Here is a 17,728-nt window from a genome sequence, read left to right on the forward strand (position 1 = left end):
CAATCTGAATAAAAAGAAGCGCACATTGATAGACGTTAATCAGCACTGTCCGCAATTAAACATAAAAACCTGGAATTGCACGCTATCAGTGATGCAGTGATAACACTCCTTTTAAGTGCAACCTGAGGGCAATCGACGCATGAATAATATAAATGATCATTGTATCTATGTAAAATTTATTATTGCTACGATACGATTTTAACTTACTGTAAACAACTGCATTCATACCCTTAATAATATAAATGCGATAGTGTGTCTGTCTGCCTGTATATTTATTATGTTTTCATGACTAAACGGCTAAACTATTCTTATTGAAATTTGATATTGAAGATAGATGATTACGAGCTTATCTTTATTAACAAGAAAAAATAGGCTAGGAGTGAAATAGGGGATGAAAGTTACAGACATAGTCGCAGGTAACAGGTTGTATAAGATAATTTTAAAACTGCGTGTCTATAAACACGTTAATTATATTTAAAATCAGTTAAAGCTATACACCACATTATTAGCCATTCCTACTACTATTGTAAATACGAATTCGCGGCTGCTTGATTGTTTGTTACCTTTTCACCTTATTTTACCTTTAACTTTTCGCCTTTTAAACGGCTGAACGGATCTTAATAAAATTTTACGTATAGATAAGTTGTATCACGAAAACCAGCATAGCCTTATCTTTTATATAAAAAGAAACGTAGTCGAAGTCACGCGTAACAGTTATTATAATAGTATAAAAACAAGAAACAACAAAATTTATATTCCAAAATAAAAATAGAATTGAAGTTTTATAAAGAGACGGGGCAGGATGGGTACTGTGGCATGATACTTGCATTACTTAATTAGTACTCAACACATGTTTAGTTCTAGCTAAGTAATGTTAAACACAGAAAGTAACAGATAAGCATGAAATGTCTATCACAGGAGTCGTGATGGGACGATAACAGCCCTGTTATCGGCTCATCCCCAACACGTTATAATGCTGATAACGTGTGCAATTAATAAACTGCTTTTAAAAATATATTTAATGGCGAATATTATTTGTTATATAGAGTTGTGGCCTAGTGGCTCACTACCCGAAATTAAACCCTAGTCGAAGAGACTCAAATTCTGCCCGACTAAAAATAATTTGGGTATCTATTTATACTCTACTAACTTCTCAGTAAAACCAAAAATTAATCAGAGTAACAGCTAGCCCCCTGCCACGTTAGATTTTTTTTCATAGATAATAATGGTTTACTTTGGCTCTAACGATTTACGCCGGCGGGGCACCACTGGAGAATGATAAGATTAGCATGAAGTCAGGTCATTTAGCCAATCGTGATAAATTCACCAGAATTTTATCACGATGGTTTCCAAGGGGAACCGCGTGGAGGTCAACCTGACATGGTACATTGCTAGCAATGGGGTAATCAGTCCACATTACTAACAATTCCCTTCTCCTGCCACGTTAGACTTAAATATACACAGCGAAAAGTGGGCAAGTCAGGTGTTGTGTTCACCGTAAAATTGGCAATGACATTGCCTACCCCATCTAGGATAAAAGTCGTGACGGTATGTTTGTACGTTTTGTCATTGCAACATCGAATCGAATAAGTAATTTATTATTTCAACACTCATGGTTACTTTCTAAACAATAAATTTCAGAGTTTCTAAACGTATTACAGAAACTTGTTACCCGAGCCCCATACAGTATATTTTATATACTTTATATTTATATTATATTACGTTACAGTATACATTATAATATTACTAACTGAGCCCGTAACCAGTTAGAACTTTATTATTTGTAAATACAATACAAGAAAACATTAAAAAATTGTAATTAAAGCTAGAGAACTTATAAAATTTTATGTTCACTAATACATGTATTTTAGTAAAAATTTGTTAATGAAAACAGCACTCATATCGGTTAAGCCGTTTCTGAGATTAGCGCACACTAACGTACGGACAAACAGACAAAAAGTCAAATAATTTTTATTTTGAATTCCATTCCGTTGCTGGACCTTCTCAAATTGCTAATCGCTCTAATATTAGAAACAATTTGAACGATTTAGCTCGGTTTTCATTAATGTATTGTGGTAAGCACAGCCCAATAATAGTTATGGTATAGATGTACAGACAGCGTTCAGTATTAAATATTATTAGATACTCGTTGATCCATAACTATGCATTAAATTACTTACATGCAAACATATATGCATGCATGAGCTTCATAGCATTATTAATCGTAAAGTAACAAGTTTAATGAAAAAACAACATAAATTCCATGGTAGGTACGTACCTAGAACGGCCATTATAATTGATAGATGTTATTTTTAATGTCTTCTTTATTATTTTACTTATCTTCCAATTAAGTTATATTGATGTAAGAACGACTTCCTTTAAACCTTAAATATAGGTAATTTAATATTTATATCCCACAACTTGCCAGTAGTATTAGAGTTCTCACGTATATAATTATTTCTTTACCATAAACTGTAATTATTACACCGTAAATAAGTACACATTTACAAGGTTATTGCTAATTAAAAACGTTGGCATAAATTATCCAAATGGTTATATTTTAATGCCCAAGACATAAAATATCACATTCTTTATCCAAATAGTATAATTCTGTTCGAATAGTCGTACTTTGAATATTTATATAATTAAATAACTGTAGAATGCGTCTTCTTACTACCGAAATGTCAATAAACGTCTACTTTCACTATACTACATTATAAAGTAAACAATAATAATTTATCATCCATCTTTTTCTAACACTACGTTTTTACATCACTTAGGTTGTTAACACTTTTAAAATCTTCAATATAAAATATCAATAAACAAATCTATCTTAGCTCTGATCGTGTCGTACTAAAATAGACCTGTAATTTGTTATAGAAGCGGTTCAAGAGAGCGGCGCCGAGCTGGCGCCCACCTCCACACGCCTGCTGATGACACAATAAATTGTGATGCTGACACGAACAGGATCCTACAGGAAACTTCGTCCTAGAGGACGGCGAAGGACGTTGTAGCAAACTAATAACTAGTTCCATAAGTGCAAGTGCCTAACCCGTTACAATGGTGACCAATCGTCGCAATTTTATCTTTAGAGTTAGTATCGTTATAAACATCGCCGTATTGCTCTATGCGGCCATGCATTTGTCTGGCACTAGCGCGCCAGGGGTAGAATGGGTGCCGATTACTGTTGACGGTTCAGAAAGAGGAGCTGATGTACGATTCTTTCGAGATGAAACGCGAAATGAAACCGAAATGAGAACGGCCGAGTCGAGCGTTAGGAGTTTTGAGGAGTCAACCTCACAGAAAACGCCGTCTACAATTTCGACGACCAACAAAACTGCATCGAGTACCGCGTCGATTGCTGATATCGAGAAAATAATATTGAAAGGACAAGATATATCGTCAGACGCAGATCTAGCGATCGAAACTTTATTAGATATCGTAGACGAGAACGCTTTATCTGATGCGACATTGGCGCGCCTTCGGACGCTACTTTCTTGCAACGATAAAGATTTTCTTCCTGTCTACCATCAACGTGGAGAATTCTGGGTATTGAAGAACTATGTACGCGCAGACCATGGCACTATACTTTGTTATGAAACTATTACATACACGACCCACGCTGGTTTCGAGTTCCTAGATAATGTTTTACCCTTGGTTGAAAGGTGAGTCTTACATATTAAAATTACATCATTTAACATTAGTAATAATTACGTATTGCATACATTTTACTGTAGTGGAAAGTCTTCTCACAGGTTATTTTTATATAAAATAATGAAAACTATAATATTTGATCATCAGTACGAGTTCATTAGGAGATTTAATGTTTTCCTTTTTTTCCTCTTCATCATTATCATTGTATAGTATAAAACAAAATGGCTGTCTGTCCGTCCCTATGTATGTTTAAATCTTTAAAACTACGCAACGGATTTTGAATCGGTTTGTTTTAGTAGATAAAGTGATTCAAGAGGAAAATGTATATATATAATACATGTACACCCGTGCGTAGCTACTCGCCCCGGCTTCGCACGAGCACTAGCTAGTTATGAAATATATATATGTGATATAATTAGCAATATAATGTAATATAAGCGTACATTGACCCATTATAATCAGTTTTTTCCACTATTCGCAACGGTGAATAGTGGTTATGTGATCTGCGTAAGATTAACAGAATTTAGGAGATTACACAGAATTAGAATTAGCAGGACATAAAAGACTACACACTACATTGCATTTGCGTTACTTTTTAAGTGTAATTAATGCGTACATTAATTATGTGCTATAGTTTCCTCTTTACACAGTACCACTCTCCTCTTTACTATTACAACGACTATGTTTCTAGAATTACATATATCTCTAGAAACAGTCGTTGTAATAAAAGCTCGCAATAATTAAATCTCTTAATCTTTGTGCTTCTATAAGTAGTTATAAACTTGTTTGAGTTTATTACAATATTAATTTACAACGTCATACAATTAACCTTGAAGTTAATACAGTCTCAAAACCTGTCCATTCGCAAAAAAGACTGATAACGAGCAATGTTATGCTACTGAGTGAATGAACAACTTTCGTCCACTAGTTCTTGACACTATTTATGTTTTCACTTCCATTTATTGAATGGCGTGAGAATATTTTACAGTTTTAAAACCTCTGCGAAGGTTATTTACACTTAATTAAATTTATATCTGAAACGCAAATTTTATAGTTATTTTAAATAATTTACTAATGTTGTTTACTTTGCTACGCCTAAACCGTTATCCTTCTTCAAGATACGTTTAATATAATTATGATTAATTTCTTAAACAAAGTTAATACATAAATTACATACCTACATATATATTCACTATTTACTTCCGTAGCTTTATTGTGTAACATACTACATAAGTACTGATAATATTAAATGATAATTAAATTTGGGAGTAATGGGAATTGTTCTCGATTATAAGTTTATCTTTTTAGGAATACATTTCACTCGTTTTGCCCTTCCCTTTGTACTTTCATGATTGACATAATGTTCTCAAATTTGTATATAACTTGGCATCCCCGTCAAAAAAGCTTAAAATAGATATCTTCATTATGAATGGGCCATATAAAATAATAGATAGAATGTCAAAATGCGGAGATTTTTACGTAACGTGATTGTATCTGTATCTGCACAAGACGTCGTTAAGAATAGAAGGCTAACAAACTATTAAGCGAGGTCCAAATCTGAAACGGCGTAACGTATAAGGTACTCGTATTTTGTTGTATCCTTTTAAGCGGATAGAGTAATAAAAATTCGTTCTAACTCGATCTGATAATGTGAACTGAACCATTGTTTCTCTTTGCAACACGTCACAGTCGCACGAAACTGTTAATTAGTAACGCACTGTTATGATTGAAAGAACCTTTTTGTTGTTTTAGGGTTTCATAATTCTAAAATATAATCTTGACTTTTTAAATATTATAGACCATAATCATCAAGATCATTACAAGATCATATTTTTGATTGTTGAGTATAAAATCAAGAAATAAACGTAAAGAAATGATAAAGGAAAGTGACAGATCATTAATAGTAGAATTATGTTTATGGGAGGATTTGCGTTTTTATGTAGGTATGTGTATTATGTTAGATTTCTCATCATAAAGAATTGGGGTCATGAATATTTTAACTTATTATAAAACTTAAAAGTACAACGGTATTGACCTAGAATATCCAAATCTAGTATGGATATTTTTCTTATAATCCCTTAAGAATTTAAAATTATTAACACCCGTTCTAGTTACGAACTTTTAATACTATACTGGTATTAGAAATAATCATTAAACAAATAAACTTAATATAAGTACGTGTGAACAGTAATTTTCGTTCTATCACTCAACAGCTTATAAAAATGAGCAAAAAACTTACCTGTTGGTTTTTTAAGATTTTGTGTAGTACAAACTAACAACTAGACTAAATAAATAGCTACTTAAATATTATCATATATGCAATGACGGATTCTAGTTATCCCAAAGTTTACAGATGCTAAAATTTAATAAACTGTAAACTAAATGAAAAAAATAGAAGTACTATTGTGTAATTTTCTGTTCTTTTGTCGCAGTTATTTAAGTGTTTATAACAATCATCTATAAATTACGATAGTATAATTATACGGAACCTATAGGCAACTATTTATACCCGAATAATGATTACAATAAATTTAAAGGAAGTTTCTACCACGGGGTTATTTTGAGTAGTTATCGTAAAATGTTATTAGTTTCTATTAATAGGTACTCTAATATTATATCTAACTTTTATTCGGTACTATTTGTTGAGATTACGTCTGGCTTCGTATTGATTTCTTATGTAATTGGAATGGAAAACAAGCTGATGGTAAGTGGTAACTGTCCTATATATACATACTTAGAGAGTATGACTACTGTGTACTTCAACCGTAGTCCTCTCCAATATAGTGTAAATTGTCAGGTGGGTCGTCCACCTTGATTATGTAGTGAACTAGTGACAGTTATTTTTAAATAGATTAAGAATTTTATTACTTTATCATTTATGTTTGCTTGCATATAAGTAATTGCAGTGTTTAGTGGATCTACATACATTAAATACATGTACTTTATATTAGACAGATATTTTAATTTCTGTAGGTGAAATAATTTTGACATAATTTAAACACTGACTAGTGTTAAAATATATATTTATATAATAAGAAAATTAAATGAGATACGATCAGCTAGATATACTTTCTCATTTATACTAGACGTATCGGTTAATACGAACTAGTAGACCTCCTCGACTTCGCAGGGGTCCAATGTAGAATCTACTGTGCGGCAATGCGGCAGTGTGGAGTGATTAATAATATCATATTATACATACCTTTCTCTTTAATCACTCTATTACTGAAAACTGACTTAGAATACGTTGCGTTAATTGATCTAAGTTTTATACGATGTAAACATGGAATGCATACGAAGCTAGTCTTATCTTAATAATATTATAAACGCGAAACTTTGTGAGTAGGGATGGATGTTTCTTACTCTTTCACGCAAAAAACTAATTAACGGATTTTGAAGAAACTTTACAGTAATATAGCTTACCCAATAGAGTAAAATATAAGCTATAAATTTCACGCGGATGAAACCACATGCGCAGCTTGGATAAAACAATTTCTAATGTTAATAACGTCATTTAGTAATGACTAGTATTATAATACATATACGTATGTATGTCGCAAAGAAATGTAAATGTCACGGAATGGCATCTATCGCACAAATCAATTATATGTGCCATACAAGGTTAGAGGACGAACGTTTGCGTGCGCCACTCATACTACAATGACAACGCGTGAGCTGCCGCAATCATAAACCGGCCTGTGACATACAGATAGCCTAGTTATTTATTATTAGGATTTATTAACTTTCAGGTAATCATAATTTTAATTTACCGATTACCCAAATTTAAAATATTTATCAAAATAATATTATTCATGAAAGTCTATTTACGGACACTTATGATAAGTCAAATCTACCGCCAGGTCAGAATGCAGTTTGAGCCAAGAACTGAAAATAAACACAGCTGTCACTCTTCAAAGTATAATACAAAAATAAAGATTCATGTTTTTATTAGGTTTATTCAATAAGGATAATGTAGTGACCACCAGTAGTAGCATGTTGCTACTATTAATATTTGAGATATTTTTCATACACAAATAATTTAATCAACAAGTAAACAAGTCCAGTAACAAGCGTGCAAGAGATGCTTAAATGAGTCAGCCATCAATGTACTCAACCATATTTAAAAACGAATTAGAAAGAAATGATATAATTATATAATATACTTATATAAATTTATTTAAATTTATTATTCTTATTATTAATATAACTACCTAACTAGTTCGTGACGGAATGCAAAACACTATGGATATGACCAATAATGTAAGATTCGAGTACACTAGTAATAATAGAGTTGTATCTACTTATGAAAAACAATTTTATTTGGATGTGTGTTTAAAATAGAAGTAATTAATAAAACACACAACAGAGCGAAGAAAAATTGACTTTACACGTAAAATGCTTTATAATAACTTCGTAAAATATCAATAAATATTGGAATAGAGTTGATAATTATAGACTGAAAGAAAGTGACGAAATATACGTATAAATGTATTTATATAATTGTTTTTAGTCAAAAAACTGATACGCACAGAATCATTAGCCTCCTAGGAGGGTGCAGGCTGGAGCCTCAGGGAACACCTTTGGCCCTGCATCAATTCCTGCACACAGTAGCTAACCCAGACTCTCGAGCGGAACGAACTCTTCTTAACTTAATAAGACATAAGACTAATACAATTCATATTTCATAGAATATGTATGACTTAACCTAATTTAGTAGTGCCATGTTTGTGGAGGATATTTTATTTTGTAGTATTTTTTAATTTGTGTTACCCAACAATAGTTCTAAGGGCATCAATAGTAACAGGCATAATAAGAACACATTGCTATTGTGCAATACCAGTGAGTGGGTGGTGCTGCCCATATCTTTTCTTACCATCAGCGACGAAACTAGATAGTTTGAGAATCCGAAAGTCAAGGTTAGTGACAATTAATTATGATGTGAGAAACAACGAACATGCTTGCGCAAGATTCGAGAACAACAACTGTCAGTGCGATATCGCCGGATATGTGCCAGTTGCACAGCTGATATCGTGTGCCCACTTCCCTGCCAAAGCACCGTAATAAAATTTACAAATATCGTAGTTCAACTCCACTAAAATACAATCCGTTTATCCTTACTAATATTATAAATGCGAAAGTAACTCTGTCTGTCTGTCTGTCTGTCTGTCTGTCTGTCTCGCTTTCACGCCAAAACTACTGAACCGATTTAAATGAAATTTAGTACGCAGATAGTCTAGACGCCGAGGATGGACATAGGCTACTTTTTAATGCGAAAGAAGGGTTGTAAGGGGTTCAAAATGGAAATACAAGGTTATCTTTATGCGGTTGAATCCTTATTCGTCATATTTTCATTTCACTAGCTAACAACCAATCAACACATCGCGTGCGTTTGCGCCAATAAGGTATCCATCACAGAGAACAAAACCACAGATAACATAATGTAAAACGAAAGATCTTGCCGGAAACATGACGTTGACGTTTAGTGAAAATATTGTTTTTGACACTTTTTTATGATAAAATCGTATATCGTGTGTATGTGTTTTTTCTTTAAACCTGAAATTGGCCGATTGCGAGACAAATTTGGCGATTTTTTTTATCAATTTGTTTTACGGCTCTGGATACAAGCCCAGTTTAGCCCAACTTAAAGTTTTACAATATAAATTACAAAAATTAAAGTCAATATCCAATGTTAAATAATAATAAATGTCAAATGTTGTTTCCCTGTTCTGAACAACTTAAAAAAAAACTATTAAGTTTTCTTTTTAAGTTGTTCAGTACAATCACAATTTCTTCAAATTTTATTATTTACATTTTTTAAAGAATGTTGTGGTGTGGCACTATCCGAAATTAAATTATTTACCCATTTTTGTACGTTATACAGAAATAATGTGTGGGTGTTTATTTAAAAAGCATTAACACAAAATTAATAAAGTATAGGTATTAATAAATATATGGTTGTTGTATCAAAATAGAATTTTCTTATTTTTCACTAAAATAAAAACTAACTGTCTTTTTTATAAAATAAATGACCTTTTCATTATGCCATATATTATGGAACTATTTAAATTATTTAGCTGATTGTAAGAAACAAAATGTTGGTTTGTAGATTAATACTGTAAAATTATTATTTGTACGGAAACGATAAAAATATATTTTTGTGCTGCGACAAAAACTAATATTATAAATGTGAAAGTAACTCTGTCTGTCTGTCTCGCTTTCACGCCAAAACTACTAAACCGATTTGAATGAAATTTGGTATACAGATAGTCTAGACCCTGAGAACGGACATAGGCTACTTTTTAATGCGAAAAAAGGGTTGTAAGGGGTTAAAAGGGGGGATGAAAGATTGTATGGAAGAATCGTCATTTTTGAAACTTATTTTTGAGACTGTTGATTAAATATAAATAAAAATGACATTCAATGTTTGTAAAAAATTACCCTTAAGGGGGTAAAATAAAATAGGGGATGCAAGTTTTTATGTAAATTCGTCAATTTTGAAGCTAGAAGCTTAAACTTATTGTTGAGACTGTTGATTAAATATAAATACATATGACATTCATTGTTTGTAAAAAAATTACCCTTAAGGGGTAAAATAAAATCTGGGATGCAAGTTTTTATGTAAACACGTCATTTTTGAAGCTAGAAACTTGAATCTTATTGTTGAGACTGTTGATTAAATATAAATACTTATGACATTCATTGTTTGTAAAAACAAATACCCTTAAGGGGGTAAAATAAAATAGGAGATGCAAGTTTTTATGTAAAATCGTCATTTTTGAAGCTAGAAGCTTGAAACTTATTTTGAGGCTGTTGATTAAATATAAATAAATATGACATTCATTGTTTGTAAAAAAATTACCCTTAAGGGGGTAAAATAAAGTAGGTTGGTAGGGGGTAAAATAATGATAGTTATTATGTAAATTCGTAATTTTTGAAACTAGAACGATGAAACTATTTTCATTGGTTCTTTTGGGATAGATTTTTAAAAACCCCACTAATGTTATAACTGTGAAAGTAACTCTGTTTGTCTTTCTGTCAGTCTTACGCTCCAAAACAAAATAAAAATTTAAATGAAATTTGGTACACAGTTAGTTTACACCCGGACAAAGAATATAGGCTACTTTTGAATGTGAAAAAAGGATTGTAAGGGGGTTGCAATGGTAGGCTGTATGGAAGAATCGTCATTTTTTAAAACTAGAAGTTTGAGACTCATTTTTAGGCTGTTGTTTAAATATCAATAAATATGATATTCAATGTTTGTAAAATGTTTACTCCTAGGGGGAGGGGGGGTAGTAAAATAAAATAGAGAATGAAAGTTATTGTGGAAATTTGCTGTTTGTGTGGTTGTGGAAGCTAGAACGATTAAACTTTTTTCTTTGTCTTTTTAGGGTTAGTTTATAAAATACCTTACTGATATTATAAATGTGAAAGTAACTTTATCTGTTTGTCTCGCTTACACGCCAAAAATACTGAACCGATTTAAATTGAAATTTGAAACAGACATAGATAGACTAGATCCTGAGAAAGGACATAGGTTACTTTTTAATGTGAAAAAGGGTTGCAAGAGGATTAAAAGGGTAGATCCAAGGTTATATAGATGTATCGTCATATTTAAAGCTAGAAGTTTGAAATTTATTTTTTAGCCTATTGATTAAATATTTATTTTTACTTTTTATCATTTTTGAAGCTAAAACGATGAAACTTATTTATTTGACTTATATTGTGTTAATTGAGTTAAATATTTTTTCATTATTTACGCGGACGAAGTCGCGGGTACAGCTAGTTTATAATATTTCCATAATCGAATTTTAATCTCAACATGTTCTATATGATCCGAATTATATACGAACAATAATCAAAGTTTATTCTAGGTGATTTTCACTATTAAACAAGTTATAGTCGATATGCATATGTTAGTCAATATACCAAAACTTATAAATTTCCGAACCCACTCTAATGTTTTAATTTTTAAAATGTAATAATTAAAATATGGGTTAATCCTTTATTGTACCAGGGATACGATATACTTAATTATTTTTAACAGGTGTTAAATTTTCATATATTTTTATATATTCAGTAGAACAGTTGTAAGTTTATCAGTCGTTATAGTCTTTGTATTAATTTCTTTTAACAATATATCATTGTTCTACCGTGCCTATAAGTTTTATCATGATAATAATACCTACATATGCGCCCGCGCAATGCCCTCGTTTCTATACTACAGTGAGCAAGCCGCCGTGTAGTCTGTCCGAATTTACGGATGAATACTTGCCAATAGTAACACTTTCATATTAAACGTCTTTTTATATTTATTTACATGCATTGCGTTTTATAATTTGACATTGAGATCATCCAATGAACTGAAATGTCCACGAATTTATCCAAAAGCGTAACATCTTTACGTTAAGAAGGTGAAGTAATGAAAGCCGTAGGTAATTTGCATCTAATCTTTTAAATTGTACAATAAAAAAAATACAAGACAATTTAGAGTCGATGTAGACAGATAAAAATCAATTAATTATTTATAGCATCTTTTAAAAAGCTATTTACAGTACTAATTATGAAGAAAAAGAAATTTCAAGTAATATTAATGAGTCTTTCTTTTTCAAAATATTACATTAATATTTTGAAAAAATTACCTGTATTTGTGCCGGCAGTCTAAAGCCAAAGCAATTTTTGTATATGCATAAATGCATAAAGTTTACGTTAATGCTACTATACTTAAATAATAATACAGAGAAGTGATAGAAAGCTAATAGAGATACATTGTTTGTTAATGTACTTAATTTCAAGATGGCATATGTGAACGTGGTTTCAATTTTACTGTATTTTCACACAAATGTTATATCTTCAAATGCAACGAGTAGATATCGAATAGGTAAACAGTTACAAAAACATACCGTGAAAATCGGGACACCTTGATAGCGTTATCGTGAATAACACAGTGTTTCCCTTTTATTGTAAACTTAGCAGTGAACACCTGACTGCGACCGCAATCGAAACATGAAGCTAAGGAGCGGTTCGCGTGAGCGCCGACATTGAATAATGAGACGCCACAAGATGCCACGAAATTGAAGTGTGTTTTATTTTAATGAACGAGATTGTAGGTCGACCGTTGTACTCCATTACTGATTACTAATGACGCAACATTACCTGAAAATATACTTGATTGATTTTAGAATGCAGGAAGCCATTAAGGCACGAGATTTTTATTACATCTGCTGTCTCGAGCCGGGCTTGAACGAATGAATATACGTGTGCAAGGAAAATGACGATAACTGTAATTTAGATTACCGACGAATGTATGCGTCGTAAAGCCATCTATTAAAGTTGTTTTACTGCATACGATAACTATTTGCTTGCGTATCACAAGGCGAAGGTGTAATATTTACAGTATTTGATTCATAATAAGAGATCTTAATAATATTATAAACGCGAAAGTTTGTGAGTATGGATGTTTGTTACTCTTTTACGCAAAAAAAAAACGGATTTTGATGAGACTACAGTAATATAGCTTATGCATCAGAATAATATATAGGCTATATTTTTTATTATAATTTAACGCGGGTGAATCCGCGGGCACATTTAGTATTTTATATATTATTGAAGATTTATTATTCTTTGTCGGGTTCTGTGACAACACTAACGACAAAGAGTAAGTCTTGAGCTGACATAAGTAGATGATCCTCTTAAGGAGACCAACATTATGACAGCCATAAGCCATAAGTATGTAATATATAAGAAATGCTTTTGAATTTAAGTTTCGAGCTTATAAAAGTATATGGGTATACACTATATATTTGAATGTTATTTTAATAGCTTAGTTATTGTTATTGAAATTTAATATTAAAGTTTTAATGCACAATTTAAAAAATAAAAATGCAAAGGGCGACGTAACCTTAAGGCATTTCTCCCAGTCAATCATAAAGCAAACAGAGATATCCCACATGAACAGCTAATGCTATTTACGTAATCGTTTAGTGTATTTATTTTAGTATTAAATCAATAATGCAAGTTATATCATGATTTCTTACTAACTATAAATATGAACTATTCGCTTATATATATAGTTGTTAAGAAATTATGTATCAGCAGCAATAATCGTGAATCAAATAAGGGTGTGGAAAGCAATACTTTATTATTAGAAAAACACATGTACAAGATTGTCTTACAGCTTCGGCACGAGGACGTACTCATGCTCATACAAGAGACCTATGGAGTTCGATTAAAATACATTTGTCTCAATAACATATACGAGTTTAGAGATAGTAAAAATATATATAAATAAACTAGTAAAATATAGAATTTACTTGTACATATAATTAAAATAAAATATTGCCAACCCTGTAAAAGCGCCGCGTCCATGGCGCTCGTGTCGGCGCTTGCTTTGCGGTCAACCCATATGAACTAGCCAAGTGCAACATCTCCCATTACGGCTTCAGTACCTTTGTACTGTTATCCGCATAGCGACAGCGGCTACATGTAGGTCGCGAAATTAAATTCGTAGAAGAATGTAAAGAATTCGCTGGAAATATATAATAAGTATTACAGACGTACTCCAAAGGTCAAAAATACAGAGAAAATACATCGAAAATACTATTGAAAATAGACAGGGGTAAATGCTGAGACACTTAATACGTCATGATGAATTTATAAACATTAGATATCATTGAAGGAATAATAGAATAAAAGAGTAGAAGTGCAAAACCAGATCGAAAACAAATAGAAAAATCGAAGTTGTATCGTATAAACATTTAAAAAAATGATGAACGATCGTGGAACGTGACAAGAACTGCACCGTTACGAGCGCGGAACTTAATTTATGAATGAAGATAATTCCAACACCAATTTATAAAAAAAATAGTACCTATGCTTAGCCGATTAATTTTCTGGCCTTGACGACTAAGCTATTCAGTACGCTAGCTCATATTCTCAATATTTGATAGTTCAATATGCACACAATAGTAACAATTAATTTACGGCAATGTATATCTAAGCGATTCCTGTGAAAGTACAAATAATAAGTATATTATAAACAAATATATTTCAGTACTATTATTTTTTTTACAGATAGCAGTGTATTTTAGGTACTTTTTACGGAATTTGCTTTGTTAATTGTACAATATATATATTTAGCATTATCAACTTTAACCTGTATTTTATGAAACAGAAATAGTAAACAAACTGACAGCCCAGACGATGATGAAAGTTATCTGACGTTTGTATACTACGACTAGTATATAGACGGCTAGTGTTATCAATTAACGTAATGTTATATCACTACAATACCTTACAAAGTACATTTACCGCGGTAGAATAATGGGAAAATGGTAAGAGACATTCTGAAGCTCTTCATCTTTCTCATACACTTTAATCACACCTCTGATATATAGTCTAATAGCGTTCTCTACTAACTGCTGTTACTCCCTTCTAGATGCTCATATACTAAAAAAATAATTATAAAGAATTATTTTACGTGCGTTATACATATTTTTTAACGGCGGTATAGAATTACTCGTTCATTAAAATTGTAATTTAAATACCAATAATTAACTTCTTAAATTCCAATTGAGAACGCTTGTTCGTATATATATTTACTAAAACTAGTCTAGTATACCTTTATAAAAAAGCTATTATAGCTTTGCGATAATAATATAATTAAACAAAATTTTTTTCATACATTCACTTAAAGTTTACATCGAAATAAAATTCGTATTCCATTTTACATAATTATTAGATACGAGGCGTTTTGTAATCTTCCTTCGGCCTTCGAGTTGTAAAAATGACGACACCGTTTGTAAACCGCCGCATTATACAAATTACCGACGACATTTAGGAAACGAGAGCAGAGAAACACTATCTAATAAAGATTACTTTAGCAACTCACCTCACAATTATTATCATGCTATTGTTAACAAAAGGGCGTGTGAAGTCGTTAAAATTAACAAATACGATCTAGTTCGCAATATTGATCAAACAAAAGTTCCTATAGCTTTTCCAACACGGAAACGAACATAGAAAAGTACACAGGTAGCTATGTATAGTTTACACCCTCCAGGTGCTTTATTTACTGACTTGAATAATGGTAGGGAGTGTTTTATTTTCTAGTTACCGTATTAATACGATGATAATGAGCGGTAGATTAAAAAAAATGTAATGACTATTCAAAAGTGCTTCAATGTAAGTTTATTTGAATAAATGATTTTCTATTCTATTCTTCTAATAATTATAATAATAATTATTGTACTTTCTTCTACGGGTATTGTACCCAAAACACTTCAAAATAGTCTGCAAACATTAAATATTCATCCATCCAAAATATATCTCCTACAGAAAGCCACAATATTAAATACCTGTCGCATAACCCGAAAATTCTTAACCTCCTCAACAATATCTTCACCCAGCACAACCTCTCCCACACTTGGCTAAGGCCCGTGTAGGTGAGTATTACCTTCTTTTAAATTCATAAAAGAAGAGAAAAAAAAAGGAAAAAAAGAAAAATAATAATAATAATAAATTTATTTCATTAACCTAGATGTTTTACAATTTTTTTTATTTACATGTCAACAATCACATATTCTTATTTATATATTTCCTTAAGCCGGGGCAGGGATCTCCTTGTAAGCATAATTAAATACTTGTAATAGGAGATCACGCTCTTCTAGGGTTATTTATTATTATATTAAGAATTTGTTTCTACTGTAAAAGACGTGTGTGTGTGTGTGTGTGTGTGTGTGTGTATGTATGTGAGTGTCTATGTGTGTGTGGAAGGATGTTGGGTGCGAATGTATGTTTATTAAAATATTATAATCATTGTATACATATTACATTGTGACTACATTCCTCAGGACTACAGTCCAATTGCTCATAGACCACTCTGTCATCCAGAACTGTACAAAATAGCTTCAATTTAGTCATAGTTTTTAGATTTTAGCCATTTTGTTAAAACTTTTTTACAGGTATAAAGATTCATAGGGTAGATGTTAAGAATTTTATTTACAGCGTTATAAATATAAGTCGATTGTTTACCAAACTGTCTTACAGCATAGGTCGATCTAACGGGTTGTACAGGTGCTACATTGTGCTTCCTTCTTTTGCTTAAAGATTTGGAGTCATAAACGAGGTTTTTACTCTGTACTCTTAATATTACTTGGATTATGTAAAGTTGCCTGGAAGAAAGAAGATCAGACATCTGATAGAGCTTTTCCGTAGGAAATCTATGTTTCTGGAAATACATAACTTTTAATAAGGATCTCTGCTTAGTCTTTGCTTCTCCACCCCAGACAGGAATACAATAAGTTAGAATAGATTGAGCTATTGATGTATATATTTGATTTAACAATTCCTTATTTGTTACTTAATGTTCTAAATAGCCATACGAGTTTATGCATTCTGGACATTACAACATTTATATGGGCATACCAGGACAAACGCCGAGGTACTTTACGCTTTCTTGTCTTTCAATGACGTCACAAGAGCATATGTTATAACTGTGGCTGTTATCTGTATGAATTTTAATTTGATACGTAGGGGGTGGTTGTGTATTATTGTATTTAGAAAAGCATATGTAATTAGTTTTGGAGGCGTTCAATGTTAGGAAATTTGTATTCAGCCATTTGGCTATTTTGGTAAGTCCAGTTTCGGCAGAGATACGCACAGCATCCCAAGTGGGACCAGAGAATACCACCGCAGTATCATTATATTGATTTTTTTATCACAATTAACTATACATATACAAAAATGTTATTACATCTTGGTTTGCTTGGCTATATTAGTAATAGTTGTATTGCAATTCCAAGGAATGTACAGACAGTACGCCCAAAATAAATACGTGTAACTTTGCGTGCCAATTGGTACCAACATTGCAGAATAAATATTTTTTATTTATACAAAAACTTCAGCTAAATTTTGCAACTAATATAACAGGTAGCTATAATAACCAAAGAACAAAAAAGGAATTTATACATAATATTATCACATCTCTCTGTCCATCGATCCTATAGTTTGTTTGTCACAACAACTCAGTTTACATTAAATTATACTCCTTAATGAATGGAAACGATATTTTATACAA

The 17,728-nt window shown here is 31.6% G+C and overlaps 1 protein-coding gene across 1 annotated transcript in view; it reads left to right on the forward strand.

Moving 5' to 3' along the window:
- The window catches only part of LOC131842930 (beta-1,4-glucuronyltransferase 1), a 54,117-nt gene that overhangs the window by 26,741 nt on the left and 9,648 nt on the right, over positions 1–17,728 (forward strand). The window contains exon 2 of the mRNA XM_059191504.1: positions 2,881–3,665. Coding sequence (XP_059047487.1) covers positions 3,061–3,665 — 605 coding nt within the window. The 5' untranslated portion in view covers positions 2,881–3,060. The remainder of the gene's footprint in view (positions 1–2,880; positions 3,666–17,728) is intronic.

Source organism: Achroia grisella, unplaced genomic scaffold (genome assembly GCF_030625045.1).
Source record: "Achroia grisella isolate CSIRO2021 unplaced genomic scaffold, CSIRO_AGI_Agris_v1 utg2671, whole genome shotgun sequence".
Lineage (NCBI taxonomy): Eukaryota > Metazoa > Arthropoda > Insecta > Lepidoptera > Pyralidae > Achroia > Achroia grisella.